Below are 15,562 nucleotides of genomic sequence, written 5' to 3' on the forward strand. Positions count from 1 at the left end.
ACGACTTTTAGTTGTGTTTAACTAAAAAGGGGAAAGACTTTTTTAGTTATGTTTAGTTATGCGTTCGTCTCTCATGCATCGTTTCTTATATTCTTTTGTCACGGTTATTAGTATTAGGAAAACTTAATACATTGATCTGTGTGGTGATTTTCAGGTTCAAGAGGAGTTGAGTCATTGTTATTGTTAACACAAATAACAATAGTAGCAGCCCTGTCCCGCCCCCCTCTTCTTCAGACAGTGGGTGCATTCAATTGATAACAATAATATTTTGTTTGGAAGACAAGAATTGTAATTTCGAACGATGAAGATTGTTCCTTGAATATGTAATAAGAAATTAAAGTAACTAGAGCTTAATAACAAAACCCGAACAACACTAGAGAGAGAAACCAACACAGCAACAAAGCAAATGTCAATTTTATGCAAATGTCAACTTTATGCATTTGAATGACTGTTTCACTAAGTGGTTGAATTTGAAATGGGTTTGTTAACTCAACAAATTTAATCTCTTTATTTGTGTCAAATCAAACCCATAAATTAAATTTATATACAAAGAAACAAAGAAGAAGAAAAAATAGTGGGAACTGACCGAAGTAGAACGCGAAAAGAGAAGGAAAAGAATAAGAAAGAAAAGGAAAAAGTTAATTTAAAATAGAAAATAAAATATTAAGAAAATCTTAATATATCATCCAATTAGAAGATGACATCTGTGCAGTTGGGATCACTTTTAGTGTTTATTTTTTCCTCCCACGCGCTTTTAAGAGATTGAGTACACTTTTCTTGCCACGTCACCGTTAAGGGGTAAATAATTATCGATTAAGTTGTTTAGGGGGTAAATAATTACCGCTTAAGTTTAGTTGCTAAAGTGAGTTTTTGCTGCCAAGTTCCAGGGGAAATGATGTCTTTTCTCTTTAATATTCGACAAAGTTGTTACTAGCGATCAAGCAAATTATATGAGCATCATGATCGTAGAATTGGAAGCAGTAATGTTGTAGATTGAACTTCAGATGGAATAAACTGTGCCAGATGAACTCCAGGAAGGGCTGAAAATTTAGCGTAGCCAAAGTTATCTGCAATTTTGACTGTGCATGGCTGTCAATACGCAAAACAGTTAGCAACCTGGAATACAAACAAGTGAACTGAACTATAAGTCAAGTGTAAAATTTTCACTAAAGTTGAGATAGTTACAAGAGAACCTAATAGAAGAACGAGCTAATCCACATCTCAAGTTTCAGTAGCTCCCTTTCTCATAGTTATTAATGTTTCCCATCTCCATATTTCTTTCAGTTATGTAGGAGTACTGAGCACTGAGGGGTGTAGCGGGATGGTTGGAATTTCTCAACTCTTAATCAGATGTCTCGGCTTCAAATGCAAATCCAAATTAGTCTGGCCAGTGGTTTAGGGATATCTGATAGTTAAATCAAAAAAAAAATGTGCACGATTCTCCTACGATCAGGACTAATTCTTGGTACAAATTCTCCAAATTTTTTTCCTACCAATTCTCCTATCTGCAGTCCTCCTAGTTGCATTACTACTATGGTTTCTCCCATATTATACTTCTATTTTTCTGAATATTCTATTCCAAAACCACCTAATTTATATCCTTGACCATCTCCTCTTCGAGAATATCTTCAAGTGGAAAATAATGTCATGAATGATCCTTGAAATTGAGCATTAACCTTTAATATTGTAACAAGCGTGTGCCCCTGTCTGGCTATGTCCAATACTGCAACAATAACGATTACTACGCCTAAGTCTCAAACAAGTTGGGCCCGGCTATATAAAAACTGAACGGCCATGGTTTTTTTTTTTTTTTTTGAAAATGGTAACAGGAAGAACAACCATGTTTCTCCATTTAAACCCTGGCTATGCCAAATGATCCTGCAAAATAGATCCATACCTGTCTTGCAATATCCCCTGAAACAAAGACACGCTCAACAGTTTTTTCTATATGCAACAAGTACACTTTGAGACAAGAAGATGGCCAAAGTTCAATATTATCTCACCCACCGAATTTTACTTCTAATTACTCTCCAGTCTCCACACCATAAAGGAGATTTTCATTACTCAACTTGCTTTGTTTGAAGAAGGAAAGGAATTAAAAAAGAACTCAGAGTTCAGAGTAACTTGATATATTGGAACAAAAGCAATCATGCTGGTTTAAACCATTTTTAGCACAATGAGAGGATGAGAATTGACAAGTGAAACACAGCAGTGGTTATTTCAATTATAGAATATGGATGCAGATATTCACACGAGTTATAATAATATTCCACAAAGTGTTTCATGGGCCAGTTACTAGCGATCAAGCAAATTATTTGAGCTTCATGATTGTAGATATGGAAGCAGTAATTCAAATGGGGAACCTAACAGTGCTAGATGAACTCCAGGGGAGAGCGAAAAAATTAGCATAGGCGAAGTTATCTGTAATCTTGACTTTGCATTCACAACAGCCACTCCCTGGAAGAAAAAAATGCATGGTTGTTAATATGCAAAACTGTTAGCAACCTGGAAAATAAACAAAGTGAACTGAAACATAATTCAATTGTAAAATCGTCATAAAGCTGAGATAGTTACAAGAGGACCTAAATAGAAGAACAAGCTAGTATCTCAGTATCTTTGAGGAATAGGAAATAGAGAAGAATATATTGTTTTTTGGACAAAACAAAGACTAAGCTAGAGAAGCATCAACACTATAGTCTAGTTTTATCTTGTTTTCACCTTGTCCTGAATCTTGGAACCTTTCCAGCATTAATGTTTTCAAGGTTTCTAATCCTCATCTCAAGTTTCAGAATATCAGTCATTTCATATCTACTGCTCACATTCTCATGGTTGTTAGTGTTTCCCGTCTCCATATTTCCTTCAGTTATGTTGGTCCTGCCTTTTGCAGTCTTAGGTGCTTCCACAGAAGTTTTGCTCGAAAATTCTGCATATCTACCGCTTGCATCTTGACTCTTACTTGCAAGTTCTAAATTATCAGGCAAGTTGAGCTTAGAGACATCTTTGTCATTCTTGTCCTTGCTCTCTAGTGGGACCATTTCTTTAACTACATGTGCCTCATGTTCATCTAATTCCTCTGATTTTCCTTTTGAAGTCTCAAGCTTCTGGTTTAATGGTTTTGATTCCAATATAGTCTCCCTTTCTCTAGCAGTTCCATCATTTGAAGCTGAAGAAGATCGGCTTTGGGTGCTAACAACGGGTTCTTGACTACCAGGTAGAGTACTCTCTTTCTTGATGAGCTTCCTCTTGCGTAAAGATTCCGAAATTGGTATATTGTCATCATCTGGTGATGATTCTACAGCTCTCATTTCACAATCCTGAAAACTACCATCTTTGCTAACCTCATCACCTTTCTGCAAAAATTCACAACATACAGAGGCATTCATCTTTCCGTGATGTCCCCACGACATTCTTGGCATCCTTTCATGAGTTTTAGCTGCATCCTCAGGTGCAACATTTTGGTTCTTCCACCACTCCAAGTATCGGCTGCTGACATCTGACTCGAAGAGCCTAGAAGGTATATAGAGGTTGGCATCTTTGATTGGTCTGTCATAGTCTCTCCAAGAATGATTCACACAACCGGGCACATCTTGATCGAATCCAAATTGCATTGATACTCTATGTGGACTATACTGTTCTACACAATCCATTCCAACTAATTCAGAAGCACGAATAAGTCGAGTGAAAATCAAAATCTCTCTTCCCATCTTTGGTCCAACCACCACATATTCCTCCCTTTCCTTGTAATATTTGCTGGTGTCCCAATTCTTCACAGTATCAATAGCATAAGGACGCCACAGGAAACATTCTGCTGCATCATCTAATTCATGCCTAGGATCCACACAATTTTGTTTTTTCACCTTGTGCCATCTAGCAACTCTTGGCTCCCCACAGTAAATAACACTAGGCTTAGGCTGCAAATTCACAAATCTCTCCCATGCCCATAACTGAACATAATAAAGAGGAGCCCGAATGATGGGATTCGACTCATCCTCAATACATCTAGAATTACTACTTTGTTCAGATATGATCAACTTTTTAAGCAAGTTTAAATCTCTATAAATACTAGCAAGAACAGCAGGGGCAAGTGCTATTGGAATTCCTTGAGAAAGATAAATTGCAATACGGAAAAGAGCTTGTTGCACATTCCTGTAACATCTAGCAGGAAGCACATACCTTGACAACCAAAGGGTCAAAAATGCAACATGCTCTAAATGGTCACCTTTTCCTGCAAAATATTCCATCCAGTCATGGTGACTGACAATATTCCCTTTGCTTGCTCTAATAACTTTATGAGCCTCACAAAGAGTTTTTTCAACTTCAACTGAATCTTTGGTCTTAACAGGTTTCAACACACAATGGCCTAAAACAGAGAAACCACCTAAAACCACCATATCCTCCAAAGTAATAGTTGATTCTCCCCATGGTAAAATGAATGTATTAGTCTCCAAACACCATCTCTCAGCAAAAGCAAGAATCAAATCATTGTGCCTATAAATCTCAAATGTGGAAGCTATAATAGCCTCAAAGATTCCAGCTTTTTTCCATATATCTTCGTATAATGGCTTTAACTCATCAACCCATTCATACCATCCATTCATGTATAAAAGAACACCCCTAAACTGAACCTTTAGTGAAGAACAAGAAATCTTGGATCTTGAAGGTAAAAATGGAAGCTTTTCAGCAGAATATATAGTTGGTTTTAGAAAATGAGCAACTCTAAAAATGGGTTTTACTTGTTCATCAACAAGTGCAACCATTAGCTCCTCTCTCTCTTCCAGGATTGAATCATCCATTGTTGATCAATATCAAGTTTTTGAATTCTTTTTCTCTCTTTGTTACCCCTTTTTACATCAGGGTTTCAAGAATGTAGTAGGATATAAATAACCCAAATAAGAAAAAAGATAGTTGTGCACTTAATTTGCTCTGTGTTGATTCACACTGCCACAAATGCAAGTGCATGTAATGTGGTATTTTTCTGGTATGTGCATGAAATGTATGCATGACATGTGTTATGAATATATATAACTATCACTTAACCATGATTAATTAGTGTATGTATTCACCTCATTAAATCACTTAACCACGGTAAGTTACACTGCTTTGATGTAAACACCCGGGGCAAGTTTTTACCAAAAACAAAGCAATATGATCAGCTCAAAATTCTATTTGTAGGCAAAGAATCACGTAGTGGCATTAGCAACTTTTAGCTGGACATGCCAAAAGAAAAAAAGAAACAAGAAAAGGGAAACAACAACCACATTTTCATTCATAACAGAAAAGTGGAAAGTTTCTAAAACATTGAATTTTTCTTTGACTCTTGGACTCATACCTTATCTGGGATAAAATAGCAATATTTTACGTAACATTTTATTTTCTTCAAGTTCATATTCCTTGTTTGTTATAAATTCATTCATTTAATGATACACGAGTTAATTAACATTTTAATATCAAAAATTTGCATGATCTTTCATGGTTATTATGGTGAGGTTAAAATTATGCCTTGTTTCTAAATTTAATATTCATCACATCTCTATGTACAATTTTTGTCTTTTAAAGACCATTTTTTATCTTCTCAAGGACTATTTTTTCAACATTACACTTATATCACGAGAAAATCGAAGAAGTCATTCATGAAATTACCATGAAAGAAAGGAGGATTGGGGGTTGGGGGGAGAGCTTCCCACGAAAGATGAAATTACCTCTCTGATAGTGGTTGAACATATATAATTTTACCATGGATAGCTAGGGAGCAAAAGAGGTTTCAAAAACGTTTTTCATAACTTAAACTCTTTCATTTATAAATTAAGATTAGAAGGAAAAAAATATTTATTTCTATTACTCACAATTCGCATCTCTCATCAGGGTTTCAAGAATATTATTATGGGACAGAATAACCCATACAGAGATAATTTTGCACCTTGCCTTAATTTATATTCTTTTTATTTCAGCTCAAGATTCTATTTATAGGCAAGAATCATGTAGCTGCATTAATTGCCACACTTTTCTAAACATGCCAAAAATAATTACTCCACTATTAAAAAAAAATCTCTTTCTTTTTCCCTTCTACTTTATCATCTAAAGCAATTGAAGGAGATTTTTTTTTTTTTTTTTTTGTGTGGTTTATTTAATTTTCATGTGCTTTTTCTGACAAAAAGGAGAGAAGTATCTCAACAAGAAAGAAACAGTGACGAGCCTGAAATTATGTCACATTTGTTTTTTTTTTTTCAAGTTCACATTCCTTTAATTATATGAGTGTTCGAGTTGTTTAGCGTTTAATATTAAAGTTGCATCATCTTATTGATCACTCTGTTTAAGAGTCCGCGACTTAAGAAAGACAAAAAAATAAAAAGTTGTACCAAACTAGTGTGAAAAAAAAAAAAATTCCATTAGTAGTATTCACGCACGAAATTCGTGCGTGAAAGGACCAAACGCAAAAATGCGGTTTGAGCCTTTCACGCATGAAATTCGTGCGTGAAAAAACTGACTTTTTTTTTTTTTTTTTTGCGTTACCTTTCCAAACACGTTTTTTTTCCATACTTTGGGCAAAGATTAGTCATATTTCAAAATTCTAAAATATCAATATTTTATATAAAATTTAATATCTTTTTTTGCGTACAATAATGTCGGCTCATTACATCAAGTCCACCTAAACGTTTGGATCGTCGTTTTAGGGGTTCTAAAGTGCCCGAAGCAAGTTTTGAAACTTGTAATATTTATAGGGTTTTGATTTAAGTGTTTTAATAATAATTCATCCAATACGAGAGGTTTATACTAATTAAAAAATAATTCATTCCATTTAATTACAATACTAATTCAAAGCAATACAATAATAAATTACAATTACAATAACAATACAATCTTCAAGTTCTAGAGGCTCTATTACTTCGAGACGTGCTTGTACTACCACGGCCTTGTTGCCCACACGAACGCTTGTCATGGCCATATTGCTTACATATAGAGCACTTGCGAGAGTAAGTTCTTTCACTAACATCCATTTGATTGGGTCTACGACTCCGTGAGTTAATGCCCAATTTTCTAATGTAATCCTTGTTAGCAACCATCGAAAACGGCTCGTTTGGCCAATAAGCTTCATTACCAAGTGGGTGGAATTGGCCGGAATATGCTCTAAGGTAACTTTGGACCTTGTATTCCCCCGCCACATAATTTGTTACCGTTTTTCTCATTCTCTCGAAGCACTTGACAAATGAGAACACGGCGTAGTGGTACGTTTGCCACTTACCACAAGTGCATATTCTTGTTGCCTCGTAAACGATGTATGCGTTTCCACCCTTACCGTTATAATAACCCGTCCTAACTTCATACACATGTTGAATTGGGTCATACTCGGTCATTTGGTGACGCTGACATTTTTGTCTATAATGCTCCATAGTTTTGAAGGGCTTTGGCATCCATGTCCCGCCGTCGGCTAATATCGCTCTGGCCTGCCTTGTCCTAACAACAAATCGCTCCACCACTTGCTTGAAAGTCATTCTCACCATTGCGGTGACGGTAGTCCTCGAGCGATTTCGACAATCCATTGAAAGACTCGAGTTTGTTTGTTGTGAGCATGCCCCATCTTTTTCCTCCATCGAGCGAAGCGTCCATTTTTGAACATCGAGCTTCATCAACCAAACGTATGCGGGTTCACTCGGCGACACGATCGGATCCATTTTTGCGCCCATTTTCGTTGTTGATGCTCCATCGTGACCCGCATCAATTTGTTTAGAGTGCCATTGTGAAACGTTGATTGCAAATTCGCCTTCAAGTGCCTTAAACAATATCGATGGTAAACAAGGGAGGCCACCCGGTAAATTATCCATATTGTGCAATATGCCTTTATGACGATCGAACTGACACGCGTATCTGCGGTTTATCCTTAATAACATGAGTTTTCAAATGGGTCAAAAAGATCCCCATGTGTAGGTTGCTCTCGTTAGCGGCAATTGCGAAAGCAAGAGGAAATATTGACCCATTGGCATCCATTCCTATTGCAATTAGGAGCTTGATGTCGTAGGCACCATATACATGCGTACCATCTATGGATATCCTTTCGGTCGAAAGGAGCAAAACCATCAATGCATGGTTTGAATGTCCAAAATACGAAGTTGAAGATTTTACCCTCTATAAGTCGCCACTCTACAACAGTACCAGGATTAAAATGTTGTAGAGCTGCCATATACCTCGGCAGCGATCGAAAAGAAGTATGCCAATTTCCAAAGACCATCTCAAAAGCGCGTCTACGCCCGAGAAATCCTTTTTGTTGCTTATAGTTTTACTATATACGAACTTGAACGTTTCGAATACAATCTTTAATGGGGAACCTGCACAAATTTAAACAAACAACTTTTAGTAATAATCTTTCAATTGATATAAGACATATAATGTACTAGGTAGGATAAGTTACCTTGGAGAATGATCAACTCCACCGAACTGAGAGGATTGACCAACATCCATATTTGGTACCACTGGTGAGTTTTGAGAATAGTTCCTATAAAGATTTGAAAACTGGTTATTTACCAATTCATACAACAAACACATGCTACTACATATAATAATAATAATATAACAAAACCATATTTACCAATTTTCATTGTGAGCTTGATTAAATTGCTGGCTTAGATTTTCCAGCAATGACTTGACCACTCAAAATGTCTCCATAAGAACTAAAGTCCCCATAAGTGTTACCATGAATAGGCTGGACTTGAGGGACTTGTTCTAGGTATCTTTTCAACATACATCTCAAGAACATTAATGAATACTAAATCACGATATTCTTCCGGCGATCCCAAATAATCACTCAAAGATTCATCATCGTTGATATTGTGCATGCCATAACGCACTACACCGTTTGATATTGTTTGTGGATATACGCCAGTTATTGAGATTCCAAACTCGGTGGGTGTAGTTTTCATTCTTTCGTGCAAGTAACCGACTAGTGTTTCATAACTTAAAGTTGTTGGAAATTTAACATGGGCTTTTGGTTTGACACTATAACGAATGGAGTAATTGTCCTCGACGATATCTCCATCCCAAAATAGTGAAACCTTAACACGCGAAGCATTTTGAGACATTTTTTGAATGAAGTTTGATTTTTTTTTTTATGACTTGTAAGACTTAGGCCTATGCAATTGATGAGTTTTTCACTCGTCAAGCCTTGAAGTTAAATAAATTTGCGAAATTGTCATGGGTTGTCAATTCAATGCTTATAGTGTGCATTAAAATGGTGCGCAATACAAAACGCGCAAATAATGCGACAACGTATTGTCAAATCAAGCCTTTATGTGTCATAGATTCCTGAAATTGTCATGCGTGGTGTGTTGTCAAATCAATACTTATAGTGCGCATTAAATTGGTGCGCAATACAAAACGGTCAAAAAATACAGCAACGTATTGTCAAATCAATCCTTTATGTGTCATAGATTCTGAATTGTCATGCGTGGTGTGTTGTCAAATCAATACTTATAGTGCGCATTAAAATTGGTGCGCAATATAAAAGGTAGGCGGTAGTTGCACTTCCACGCCACATGCGTGAAAGTGCAAAAATCTTATTATACACTCACGCACAAAATATGTGCGTGAAAGTGGACTCTCACCTAAACCCTAAAATTCGTGCGTGAAAGTGGGGAAAAAAATTTTTACACTTTTACGCACAGAATTTGTGCGTGAAAGTGGCAAAACTGTTTTACCCTTTCACGCACGGAATTTGTGCGTGCAGTGCTCTCATAGCGCATCGTCTGAACGGTCCGTACCTGCATATGTTTGCAAATATTAACAATTTAATAAATTTGTAAAGTAGTACATAAGACGATGGTTTAAGTTTAAGACTAATAAAACTTACCCGCCTCCGTACGCTCTGCGCGAGAGCTACATATCCCAATCCGTACGGACGACGCTGAAGGGGTTGCCAATAATGATGCGAGTGATCCGCATGTGCCACTCCATGTACACATGGATGGGGGTGTCATGTCCGACCACCGCTAGGCTCGCCATCCTCACATCCCAACTATGGACCTCGCGCTGCTGCAATGCAGTCGCCACGCATCATCGACGCCCGCACGCTCGTCCCTCGTATAGTGGTCATGCTCCCCAAACCGTAGCCGCGGGTATATGCATCGTACATACCCAACCGCCGTAACACGCGATCGGGCGCGTGATACTCAACGATATCCATATGTATCAATGGACACCGCGACATCCACATGTGATTTCGTGCCCTACAAAACGAAAGCAGCCTCATCCAAAATATGATCGTACGGCGTCCGTATAAAAGCACAAAAAGAATTGAACTAGTTAACAACATAAGACTAAAATAGTAGTTATGTGGTCTAGCGTGTGAATCCAAAATATGAACATACCGTCTGCGCCGTCATGCGGTCTAGCTGATCCCTAAACGGGAGAAGGGTCGCCGTGCGTCTCCACGCGTCGGCGTACGCCTCGCGACCATCTCCGCGCGTATGGCATCGGGACGGAAGATAGTCGGCGGGAGGGTCGGCTGGTATGGTGCGAAAAGGTCTCAACCTAGTCCACACCCATATCCGATATAGTCAATTAAAAAAAAGGTCTCGGTCGTCGTTTTAAAAAAAAAAAAATATTTTGTGTATAATAACACGCACTTAAATATATAACCCTTTGAAGGAGCGAGCAAAAATGCGGGGACCTCTACCTCGTGCCCATAGAACATCGGCGAGAATCCTCGATACATGTAGCCCGAAACGGCGGCGCCCAACTATAACATCCTGTCTCGGGCGAGATCGTCGATATCTGAAGATACCTCAAGCTCATACGCGAACCCGAAGTGTTCGGGAATAGGATGGCCCCGAATATGATGAGTAGGTATAGACGCGCGCGTCGATCAACATCGGCTTTCGAGCGTGTCCTCTCTCCAATCGGATGCTTTGCGTATGTCCGTGAGGCGCGAAGTGAGCATAAAGGGCGCGACAACAAAAGCCGACTGCCGGATATATGACCATCCGGAGCGTGAGCAAACCGGTGAGCCTAATCGACTCATCTCGGTAGGCGGCGGACGGGAGGCTCCTCAATATACAATGGGCGTCCATCAACACGTAGCCCATAAATGACCTCCACATCCCGAAGGGTAATGGTAGCCTCGCCGGTGCGGAGATGAAATGTGTGCGTCTCCGGTCGCCACCTCTCAATCAATGCGTCACTAGCGACCTATCGTGCCGTGCCCGACCAACTTCGACGCACCGGTAGATACCGCCCCGACGTAGTATATCCGGACACGAGGATGTGGGGGGCGAGCGCTAAGATCTCCCGTGCGGGTCCCCAACCGGCACGACTGTGACTCGGGGCTGCCGGGTCGGATGTCCGTATATGTTGCGACTATGCTCGGCCGAAGATACGGTAACTCTCGGTCGAAGGGCCCCGGATCGAGAGGTGGTGATCCATCTATTTTACGCATTTTATATAAATCATTAACAAGTAGTATTAGTATTAGTATTAGCTATGTAATCTTTTATCGAAAATTTTATTAAAGATTGTGGTGACCCATCCGTTTTACGTATTTTAAATAAATCATTAACAAGTAATATTAGTTACGTAATCTTTTATAGAAAATTATATTAAGGGTTTTCAATCCTAAGCTACGGGTTATGAATCCTAAACTAAGGGTTTTCATTCCTAAAATATAAAGATGAGTTAAATAATTAACAATTAGTTAGGATACAATTAGTATAAATAATTAATAAATAAACAAATAACTAACAAATCAAATAATTAACAAGTTATTATCATATATTTAATAAATAAACAATTAAGTAACTAATCAAAAAATTAATAAATTATTATCGTATATTTAACAAATAAACAATTAATTAACTAATGAAACAAAACAATTAAGAAATTATTAACAAATAAACAATTGGCTTAGCAAAACAAAATAAATAATTAGCCGATCTAACAATTGAAATAGCTAGTCTAACAATTAATAAATACTTAAGTCGCTAATCCAATAATTAACAAATACTAAATAAACAAGCAATAAATAATTAACTAATTAACAATAGAAAAACAAATAAAAAAAAAAAAAAAAAAAAAAAATGGGCAGTCCCAACGATTGCACGGGCCCCGCCCAAAAAACGCAAAAAAAAAAAAAAAAAAAAGGAAAACGAGTAATCCACCATTTGTTATACAATGACCATGCTTAGATAATAATATATTTAACAATGTAATAGAAAATTTGTAGTGAAATACCTAGATTGAAGCTTTTTTGAGTTTTTGAAATGTGTTATCTGTGCTCTATTCGAAATACGACGCTTGTTCCTACACTTCAATATACCAAGAATATTGAGTTTTGGATTGAAAAATAACGACTAAATTATAGTTTTAAGGGGGGTTGGGACCATTTGAAAAAAAGGGGTTAATGGCGGGTGGGAGAGAGGAGACGTCGCGATCATGGGGAAGATGAGGGGCCGGGATTTATGGTGCCTCGTTCACGCACGATTTCGTGCGTGAAAGGCCAAAAGTGAAATTTTGCACATTGGTCTTCTACGCACGAAATCGTGCGTGAATACTATTAATGGAATTTTTTTTTTTTTTTGCGACTGTTTGGTACAACTTTTTATTTTTAGTCTTTCTTAAGTCGCGACTCCTCTGTTTAAGGTATCCTTCTGTCTTAGTAACGCTTACATCACTTATTGTCCTCTTAATGTTTATTAGGTACACTTTTGGAGGATTTGAGTGTTCAATAGGTACTAATTTGAGTACAAGCGATTAAATGAAAAATCGAACAAACTTAAAAGATTGTGTATTTATTTGACCTTTTTCTCTCACGATCACATCAATATCTTATTATCACATTTATAGAAAGAAGGAGAAAGAAATAAAAGAACCTTCAAATAGCAGTTCTAAAAAACAAAAACAAAAAAAAAACAAAAAAAAACCTTCAAATATGAATGTTGGTTATTTCTAGGTCCTTTATTCTTCAATAAATTAGCCATAGAATTAAAAGAGCCTCCCCACGAAGATGATGAAAAGCCTCTTTCCGAGGAAGTGTTAAGTGCAACATATCCTACTTTTTCTCTCCATTCCGTTTTACTAATCTTCTACTACTCTATTAACTAAGCACGCCCCTAAATAAATTAGTATTTATTAAGAATATATTTTACTAAATAACCTTTGTTAATAATTATTAAAATTGTAATTTCAATAAATTCGGGAGGGTGGGTACTTAATATTAGGACAATAATGAAAGAAAATAATTAATCTCTTTTATTCACCAAAACTGAACAAGAAAAAAAATCAATATAAAGAGTCCAATAAATCACTTTTTCAAAATCTTCATTAACCAGAATTAATTAAAGGGAAAATAACACCAAATACGCTAAAATACAAAATAATTATCCGCCCCATGCCCCTCCTAAACTAATTCGCTTCTTACCCGACTGACCGAAACTATTTGCACGACGTACCCCCTCGCCCAAACCCCTTCCTCCATGATATCCATGATATCGTCGCAGTATATTTATATATCAAGATGGTGTCATCGAGGACTAAGAGAAGGACTAAAGTAGTCCTTCATGATACCATCTCGATATATTTATATACTAAGATGGTACGGCGGGTAGAATGTCTCATTGGACGGAAGTAGTCGCAGTAATCTCATCACATATATGTATAAAAGATGATGGTATCACAAATGTTTTTTTCGAGAAAAGCATGTCTTTTTTAATAAATGAACATGATCATTCATAATCCCATCTCAGTATATTCATATACCATGATGGTATCATGGAAGGACTAAAGAGAAAAGCTGAGCGATCTTCGATGATACCATCTCATATATATATATATATATATATATGTATTAGATTGGTAATTTGAGGACATCTCGGGTAAATAGTTTTAATTTTTTCTGAAGGGACGAAAGTAATAGGGGTATGAGCGGATAATTATTTTGGTTTGAGGGGGCACACGCGTTCTTTACCCTTATTTAATACTCGATAGAGACGAAAAATATTCATTTTTAACAACTTAAAAGGATTCAAGAGAGAATATGGGCCACCGTTACAAGGAAGTACTACACTAGTATGGCGGAAATCTGGCTTCGTTTGGGCTTCTGGAAAAGTCTCTATTGGCCCAAAGAAAATCGCCTAGGTCCTTCTTCTATTATTCTTAATTTATAATACAATTATCTTTTTTTTCCCTCTTTTTGGGTACTACATGGTAAGTGAAACTTTTTTGGTTTAAAGAAAATGATGAGATGAATTTATAAGTTAGCACTTCCAGCTTGTGCATGTATCCCTTATTAATGAGCACAAAATTTGTAGAAATGTTAATATTAAAATTGTGTTTGAGTTATGTAACAGAAATTAAAGCAAAAAAATATTTTATTTTTGAAAATGACGAGTGTTGATAATATTTACTCCCTCTGTCCCAGTTTATGCGATACACTTTCCTTTTTAGTCCGTCCAAAAAAGAATGATACATTTCCTTATTTGACAACAATTTAACTTTAAACTTTACCTTTAACGACTAACGAGATGATCTATAACTACACAAATATCTTTGGCTTGTTTTAAACCGGGTCAAAAAAGCCTTCTATTTATTTCTTAAAACTTCGTCTTAGGAGTCAAACTATATCGCATAAATTGGGACGGAGGGAGTAGTTAATTTGATAAAGGAAGAAACCTATCTCATATAAGTCATTCTCTCATAATAAATTCGATATATTAATTTTAAATTTATTTAAGAAGAGCAAAATGGTGGATATGACTCACAACAGAATTAAAGTCCCTCTATGACTATCACAACTTAACAATGTGAAAAGACAAGCTTAAATGTTGCAAGACATGGAGTAGAGCAATATCAGAAATGTCAATGCCGACAAAGTGACAGTATAATGTTATTTTACCGTATCAGTGAAATTTAAGCAAATAGTAAGGTAGTCACCATTTTTACGAGAATATCTATAATTACCTGATAAGTAACATAATTGGTAAATATTTCTATATTTTCAGTACATAGAACTTTAAACTCTTAGATAAGTTGTTTATTTGCATAAGAGAGGTTTTTTCAAAAAAATTGCAATTCCAAAAACTGAAGTATAAACTTCACATGTACATACTTGCTCATATTGTCAGTCCTAAGCTCTGATAAATGGGAAAGATTACCCTAGTATTCTGACAAAAGAAGAAGTGTCGTTTTTTTTCGTTTTCAAACTCTAGAAAATCACATAATACAGAATACGTATAGCAATCCAATTGACACTTGTATGCGCAGTTTTGTGTCTTCCATGTATGCACAGCGTCTTTTTCTACTGTTGCCCAATTCCTTTCTTGTAGTTTGTTTTCCTTTATTATGTAGATTATTTTAGCATAAATGAGGATGACAAGGTTTTGTGTAGATTTAGTCGGATTGGATCAATCGCAGTGAATTGAGCATAATCTTGTGAACTTTGGACCTAAATGGGTGACATTCATATCTAATGATGGATGATGTTATTCAAGGTTCTGGATCTTATGAAAAAAATTATTTACTAATATGAGAATTTGATTAGTTTAATCATTGTACTAAAATACTTTTACTTTTGACAAATAGATAG

At 36.5% G+C, this 15,562-nt stretch overlaps 1 protein-coding gene across 1 annotated transcript; it reads right to left on the reverse strand.

Annotated features, from left to right (window-relative positions):
• Positions 1–957: 957 nt before the first annotated feature.
• On the reverse strand, positions 958–4,793 carry LOC132038278 (uncharacterized). The gene is made up of 4 exons (XM_059428965.1): positions 2,739–4,793; positions 2,364–2,457; positions 1,898–1,914; positions 958–1,089 (listed from the first exon to the last, which is right to left on the reverse strand). The coding sequence occupies exons 1-4, from the start codon at positions 4,791–4,793 to the stop codon at positions 958–960; spliced, it is 2,298 nt and encodes a 765-aa protein (XP_059284948.1).
• Positions 4,794–15,562: the final 10,769 nt, after the last annotated feature.

The sequence above is a fragment of the Lycium ferocissimum genome, chromosome 11, assembly GCF_029784015.1.
Source record: "Lycium ferocissimum isolate CSIRO_LF1 chromosome 11, AGI_CSIRO_Lferr_CH_V1, whole genome shotgun sequence".
Taxonomy (NCBI): Eukaryota; Viridiplantae; Streptophyta; class Magnoliopsida; order Solanales; family Solanaceae; genus Lycium; species Lycium ferocissimum.

Coding starts and splice junctions, on each gene's coding strand:
- LOC132038278 (XM_059428965.1), bottom strand. CDS start 4,793: ATGGATGATTCAATCCTGGAAGAGAGAGAGGAGCTAATGGTTGCACTT. Junction 2,458..2,738: donor AAAACATTAATGCTGGAAAG/GTTCCAAGATTC, acceptor TTTTTCTTCCAG/GGAGTGGCTGTTGTGAATGC.